Source organism: Cydia splendana, chromosome 15 (genome assembly GCF_910591565.1).
Source record: "Cydia splendana chromosome 15, ilCydSple1.2, whole genome shotgun sequence".
NCBI classification, from domain to species: Eukaryota; Metazoa; Arthropoda; class Insecta; order Lepidoptera; family Tortricidae; genus Cydia; species Cydia splendana.
The window spans coordinates 18,208,944-18,216,694 of NC_085974.1; the positions used below are offsets into that span (position 1 = coordinate 18,208,944).

Below are 7,751 nucleotides of genomic sequence, written 5' to 3' on the forward strand. Positions count from 1 at the left end.
GTCTATAAATTTGAAACGGTTGATATATATTTATCTTTAAGGGTTTTAAAATATGGTTTCTTAATCCTAAAATATGTGTGTTTAAAAGGTAAAGAGTTTAACTGCCTAAATCTTTCTAATTTCTCATTTATATGGCGAAAGAATTAGTGCTTCTATAAAATTTTATTTCTACTTTTCATTTCTGGTTGTCTGGTGTAGGAACGAGGTACTGAGTAATAAAATCAGGTATTTACAACATAAACTCTTAATTATCAATCTGGATTTAGGAACGCAGACTATTCTGGGATTGAAGTACGGTTTGTTTTAGGGAACCTTTGTCAGGCAAGAGCAGTACAAAGGATTTATTGAGTGAATACTCAATTTCGACCTCTACTAAACATAATAGTTAACAAATAAACTCGGTGCTTCGTTTATACATCTAGAGAACTAGGAATTCTGTCTAGATTATCAGCTTTGGGGAATGGGACTATGGGATTAGCATCCCTAGCTTTTGAATATAAAAAAGATAAGTAATTATGATGATTGATGGATACTTTGACACTTCTTTTCATCATCATCTAGGTGCGTTTAGGTTACGAAGTGTTGGTCATAGCCCGTCTGGCTAAACTGGTAGGGTAGGTGTTCCGATTAATACTTGCAAATCGGACTAAGAGCTTCCAGACCTGCATCGGGCGTACGGAGCAGCACGTGTGATTAAATCACACATCGTTTAGAAGATGATAGTTAATTATAATTAACCTTGAAATGCTAGGGTGTAAAAGAGCTTATCTCAGGAGTGCTGCTTCTATGTTATCCCGGAAGCTTAATAGGTGTGGCAGGATTTTACCAACAACATTTTTATATATTTATATCATCATATATGCAATAATATTTAAATACATTATAGTACATTTTACACCACCATTTAAGTTGCACTAATAAATTCTAAATAATTTTCTATTTCTCTAAATAATTTTCTTTAAATTATTTCTTACTTTCATAAATAATTATTTTATTACCATAAATATCTGTTCTCAAAAATCTAGGTAATAACTAATAATAAATAAAGTCAGAGTCCAAAATTTAGCTGATACTCATTAAAGAATTTGAGGTTGCTGCGGTTCACTTCGAGGGGTCCTAACTACTAGCTAGACGATCACATGGCCATATTTTAAGGGTAAATCGAAAGGGGATGTTATATTAAGGTAGGTTAGGTAGATAGAAAAGGGGGGAGTTACAGCATTATTTACTAATTCCACGTAAACACCCATTCGATGCTGTTTGATATGTACGTGTACCCGCGACTAATCCGATTCTCTAAATACCTACCTACTGAATGTAGGTGGTAGAAATTGGTGTCAATCGCACCTTTGTAGTCTTTTTTTTAAGTGTAATTAACACTTTAAAAAACTATAAATATATAGAAATCAGAATTTCTCACATGAGTTTATATATTTGATGCTGTCATCAATACAATTAGATATAGTTAGTATGTACTGTCTCAATATAATTATTTAAAGATTTCGACAACATTTAAAAACACATATCAAAAAGGTCAAAAACTTTTGTGTACATAGTAAAACCCAACTTATTTGAAAAACATACTACATGCACTGTCTTATTTCAAGAGACCCTTACCCTGAATTACTTAAATTAGGACAATGTTATAAGTACACATCGGTAACACGTGGCATTTAGGTAGCACTTAAAAGATTAGTGATGAGCACACATCGGTAACTCGTGGCACTATCTTTTAAGTGCTACCTAAATGCCACGAGTTACCGATGTGTAGTTATAAGCCTTAGAGCGTTTTTACATTGTCTGATCCGATATAGGATATCGGACGAGCTTTGGAGAAAAACAGCTGCTAGAAAATGCCCCATGGCATCAAGTGTCTTTGTTTCTATCATTACGCTTTCTTTTGAACGACAAACAATAAATGACGATGACTGATAATAAATGATAATGACGATGTGGTGGAATATCTGCGCAAGAAGACCCGTTACGAGTTGAAAGTGTTCCAGCTGCGATCGCGTCATTACGTGCACTTCAGCTCGTTTGTGGTGCGCGTGCCGCGGCCGCTGCTGGAAGCCATCGCGAGCACGGACTTCTGGCCGAAGGGTGTGATATTTCGGCGGCTCCGTGGGAATCTACCGAATCCCACACCAGAGCAAGTGACGCCGCAACAGAAAACTGCGTCACGAAAATGATTTTTAGTATTTAAGTTTTTTATAATTGTATATACATATATGTTAGTTTGTAAGGTATGTATCTATTATGGGCCTTAGTAGCCTGAAAATAAATGTTTTGATTGATTGAATAATTAAATATATAAAGAGGCACTTTTTCATTTTTGCTTCTTTGTAGTCGTATACAACATCCGATATCGGATCGGACAATGTGAAAACGCTCTTCAATGTACCAGCGATTAAATTAGCTTTCAGAGAACGCTTAAACGCAAAGGATCGCTTATCTATACTTTCTCAGAACATTTTCTAATTCTACTTAAGAGGGTAGAGAAAGGTAAATATATGCTGTTTTCCTGTCCTTCGTAGCAGCAAGATAGCAGAAAGAGTCCGGCGACAGGATGTAATAACCGCGTAAGAATTTTTCACGTTGTCCGATGCATATTGGATGTCGGATATGACAACAAGAAATAAAAAATTTAAAAGTGCCCTTTTATATTTATTGTTCAAAAGATAACCTGAAATCAAAAAAGGACTTGATGCAATAAGGCAACTTTCTAGCAGCTGCTGTTCGCCAAGGATTATCCGACATCCGATATCGGATCGTGCAATGTGAAGACACTCTAACGCTCTCCAAGGATGTTGGAAAAACCTGTGCAAGTTGCGAAAAGTTTTCAAAAGGTTTGAAAATGTTCTCGCTAATTGCAGGAAAATCTTACAAGAAAGAAAGTTTTCATTTTGGAAATTGAAGTCTGTTTGTCGCTCTCACTTCTTTATCATTTCATCGAACAACACATATGTCAAAACTGTGCTAGGTATCCTGCCGCACATATTATGCCGCGGACTGGACTCAAGCGGCGCGGCGCGCGGCATACCAATCTTGCATCCAGTTCGCGGCCTTAGGAATTTTGACAAAGGTATCACACATCTTGGGACTTAAGAAGTCTATCTCTTGGGCTGTGGCGCCTCTTTATAATTTCATGCAGTACGACATATGTGATAGGTATGTGATCCTGGCGTACGTAGTTGAAATTTTCCCAAATATGTTACCTCACGCCTTGGGACTTAGGAGTGACAAAGCACCTAAGGGAGTGCCATACTTGAGGTAGCACTTGAAATTCAGACATAGCGTAGAAGTCTATCTCTTTGGCAGTGTTGCCTCTTGGAAGTCGACGTATACATCGATAAGTTCATCCAGTACGACGTACGTGATGACGGTGTGGATGACCTGCCGTATGTAGTAGGGGAGGAAGCCTTTCCACAGGTACATCACGCCTTTGTAGCGGAGCATGCCTTTGAGGATGTCCACGCTGCGCCGGTGACGCTCTTGGTATGATTGATATCTAGAGCAAAATACAAGTATTTGTGGCGTTTTCTATGAAAAGGGACCTTACTGTCGATGGCGCTAACGCCATTATTAACGATGCTCCGATATAAATGCAATGCCGCGCGACGTTATGCGGCGTAAGCGCCATCGACAATAAGGTCCCTTTTCATAGATAATGCCCCATTTTTGAAAAGTAAGATGAATTCATACTGCCAAACTGAAAATGGAATCTTCGTCGTGAACAGATCCTCTGATGATATTTCATATTTATTTATTTCGTATATGCACGGATACATTACACGTCAAAACATTTTAAAGATAAGATTAACACTTAGGTATTATTAATACATTTCCATCATTGATTATGAAATCATATAATTTTCAACATCATATTAAAAATATTTTAAGCTCACAGTTCGTGCGCTCGACCAGTACAGGCGGTGCAGTCGGTGCCCCGAGAAGAAGATCCTCGAAAATTCCCCCGAGTATAGGGTCCCGTTTATACCCTCTGGGTACGAACCCCTAAAAATAGCCATAACTGTACCTGGTCTTAACCTGGTCGACGGGCAGCGACAGAAAGGCAGAGAAGAGGCTGGAGATGACAGCGGTGTATAGATGCAGTTTGATGCCGGTGTCCATAAATTCGCCCCGGGTGAACGCTTTTCGGACCTAGTGGGTGACATAAATAAAATGATGAGATGTTACTTTAATTTTGATGCCAAGTTTCATGCTATTTCAGCATATAATTTTAAAATGAGTGCGTAACTTATTGACGACCGGTCTGGCCTAGCGGATAGTGATTGCCTGCGAAGCCGATGGTCCTGGGTTCGAATCCCGGTAAGGGCATTTATTTGTGTGATGAGCACAGATATTTGTTCCTGAGTCATGGATGTTTCCTATGAATTTAAGTACCTATTTGTATATTATAACCGGGTGTGGCCTGTAACATGAGCAAATAATTAAAACATAGATTGTACTCCTCCAACGGTGACACTTTTGTTCAACAACTTTTAAAAATTATGAAGTATTTAGACTCCCTATTTTTCATACAAAATAAATATTATCTTCAATGGACGCCATCGACACGCCATATCATTGTGATTGGCGTTGCTTGTCACGCCTTAAACATAACAAAATTCGCAGTACATTGCGTCTTAGAATAAACTTTAAAGTGTGTTAAAAATCAAACTCCAAGTTATTTTTAAAAGTCTCTGAACAAATGTTGGTCAGTATGAGGAGTACAGCATACTGTTCAATTTTTTGCTCATATTACAGGCCACACCCGGTATATATCGTTGTCTGAGTACCCACAACACAAGCCTTCTTGAGATTACCGTGGGACTTAGTCAATTTGTGTAAGAATGTCCCTATAACATTTATTTTTTATCTATTGTATAGCGGCACTTGTGATTCTTAGAAAAGAGTAATTGAGAATGTACCTACCTCGGCGTAAACGCCGACTTGTGTTGTAGTAACGAAGATAGACCGTATGACCGTGGGCACGGCGCCGCGCCACCACGTCGCCACGCCTTCTCTGCGTGCTATTCTGCAACCATACATTACTTTGTAAATATCCATTCAGTTTTGTATAACATCTATATGTACGGAGTCGCGGTGGGTGGCTGCAAATTTTAGTGATCAAAATCGTTCTTGATTTATAGACCTCAACAGCTGGGAGAAGATATCCTCCGGATGCTGCATGACGAGATCAAAATTACAGATCAGGTGAAAAAAATTGGGGGTAGATAAACGCACTGTCGGCTTAGTGCCTATCTAACAAGATATAATAAACAAGTTTTGAGGATACTATCCATACCTCATCGTGTACCTCAGTAGCTGTAAGATGACGCATTCCGGGTGTTGTACAGGGTGGGGAGCCGCGCGAGCGCCGCAAACGCCGCACTTCAATCATAGCGTTGGGGTATCTATATATAGGATAGGATAGGCACTTGTATACCAACCTCAGTAGCTTTAAAATGACGTTTTCGGGATGTTGTACATATTTGCAGGCCACAGAGCAGGGTGGGGAGCAGCGCGAGCGCCGCAGACGGCCCACTTCGATCATGCGAACCAGCCCTATCTCCGAGGGCGTGCCCATGAACGCGCCCACCAGCCCGGCGATGACGGCGATGCGGAGACGCGCTGTGAAGTCTGGATCCTTGTCGTGGTCTCTGATGAAACAAAAGGATTTGTGAATTCTCTAATAATATGGTGGTACAAACAGCAACACTCTTAACTGTCCATCAGTGGACCTTATGCCTTTTGGAATAAGGTCCACCGATGTAACAGTGTGGGCGATGGTATATCAAACGTAGCGTATCAGACTACGCGTCAAAAGTGTAGATACTTTTTGCATTATACACGATGATTTTTAATCGGTGATCAGGAACCAATTTTTCTAATTCAGTCAGCGATGGCGATCACATTTAACTATGACACCAACCGCGAAATCGCGAAAAAAAAATTAACTGTCTCATAGAAAATATCAACATCGGACCATCCCAAATGTATGAAACAGGCAAATTTTTTTTGTGATTTCCAGGTTGGTCCCATAGTTAAATGTGATCGCCATCGATGACTGAATTAGAAAAATCGGTTCCTGATCACCGATTACATTTCTTGGTGTATACTAACTTAAGAAGAGGAGTTTCTATATAAAGAATAATTAAGACTGTGACAGACTTTTGAACAGGAACTGTAGAAATATAATATTTATACTTGGCAAAGTATTCAAAGGCGGCAGATCTAGAAAGAAGGCGTTCGCGTTATTTACCTTTAAATGCTTCGAATGTTGATATTGGCTATATCTAATCCTCTTTTTTAGACATGTGCGGAATACAGCGTTATATATAGACGTAAATGTGCCACAGATACTAGGTACGTAATCAGAAACTTACTTTTATATTTATCATAAAGCAAGCCATATATCTTCATTCCTGGTCTTTTAAAGCGTTGGTTCAAGAGCTGTCAGAAACTTGCCTAGCTAACTTACTTTTTATATTTATCATAGAGTGCATTGTAGACGAAAAGCCGTGAGCCCGTGTAGGTCAGCTGCCGCAGCAGCCCCGCTGTCAACCCGGCGTAGAGCCCGCGAGTGCCCTCACAGACCATGATGCGATGGAGCATCTTCGTAGTCGCCACTTTTTTCGGGAACAGCTGCAAACGGACCTTGATCACGTCGAGCGGGTGAACGGTTGTGGTGGCTACCATTCTGAAATGTGACAGTCGTTCTCACTGCTGAGGGTTGTGACTCCACTGGCTATATATTTTTTATAATAAGTAAACTAATTCACCCTCCTCCTAAAGGAAAAAGGTTTTGACTATGTCGGCGTCCTGGCGTAAATTTCCTGTGCAATGTTTTGACGGTAGTCACATTAAATCTACAGATAAGTAGGATAGGTTCGTTAGGTCGATTAAGATGCCCGAAGAGCAAACAGTCCAGAAATAGGCGCGCGTACGCGCCTTGATTTTCAACATTCTATTTACTTACCCGGAAACAACTCCCATGGCCACTTTTAACCTTGTAGGTATCATGTCCAGCTTTTTCTGGGCCCGATCTATCCTAGTCCATGCCACGTCTTCCGGTACTGGTCTTCCGAAAATATGTGCGGATTTTGAGCTCTCAAATAGTATACAATACCTAGGATTTGGCCTTACATAAAGAAGATTTGTAAGATATGGCTCGTTGAGAGTTACAGTAGTCATTTTTGGTATGGAAAGAGATGATTCAGAAGTTTTTGGCTCTTTGAGAGTTTTAGAATGTTGCCCAAGTTGTGGTGTTACAGGATTTGACTCATGAATGACCGGTTCTGTGCTGGTATCTATTCTAGCCTTGGTTTTTACTATAACTAGAGGTATACATGTATCAGAATTCGTTGAAACCATGAAGATTTTGTTTTCTGTCTTATAGTTCGTTGGCAAGAACAAATCTTTTTTCGCATCTATTTGAAAGAGGCTCTCTATAATTTTATTCAGACATTGTGTTGCTGGGGTCTGAAAATTCGGAGGATTTAAGATATCGTTCGGTTTCATTTTAAATGGATACAGATAGGGGTTGAGTTTCTTATGGAGTGTAGTATTCATGACGAATTTTATGAAGCATGGGCACTATAACATTGTGCACTGGTTTTTGCGTTTCGTCATCTTGTTTAGAGTATTCCCAGCGGTAGGTTTAAAAGCCATATTTTTAGTTATACTCGTGTATTACTTGTAAATTTGCATAAACATACTTGGCATGTTTTATTCTCATGACATATTTG

General features: G+C 39.5%; 1 protein-coding gene across 1 annotated transcript; it reads right to left on the reverse strand.

Annotated features, from left to right (window-relative positions):
- Positions 1-3,302: 3,302 nt before the first annotated feature.
- On the reverse strand, positions 3,303-7,197 carry LOC134797374 (mitochondrial 2-oxoglutarate/malate carrier protein-like). The gene is made up of 6 exons (XM_063769596.1): positions 6,983-7,197; positions 6,485-6,703; positions 5,454-5,663; positions 4,936-5,038; positions 4,037-4,161; positions 3,303-3,508 (listed from the first exon to the last, which is right to left on the reverse strand). Exons 1-6 carry the CDS (start codon positions 7,195-7,197, stop codon positions 3,304-3,306), a joined length of 1,077 nt encoding a protein of 358 aa, XP_063625666.1. The 3' UTR covers position 3,303.
- Positions 7,198-7,751: the final 554 nt, after the last annotated feature.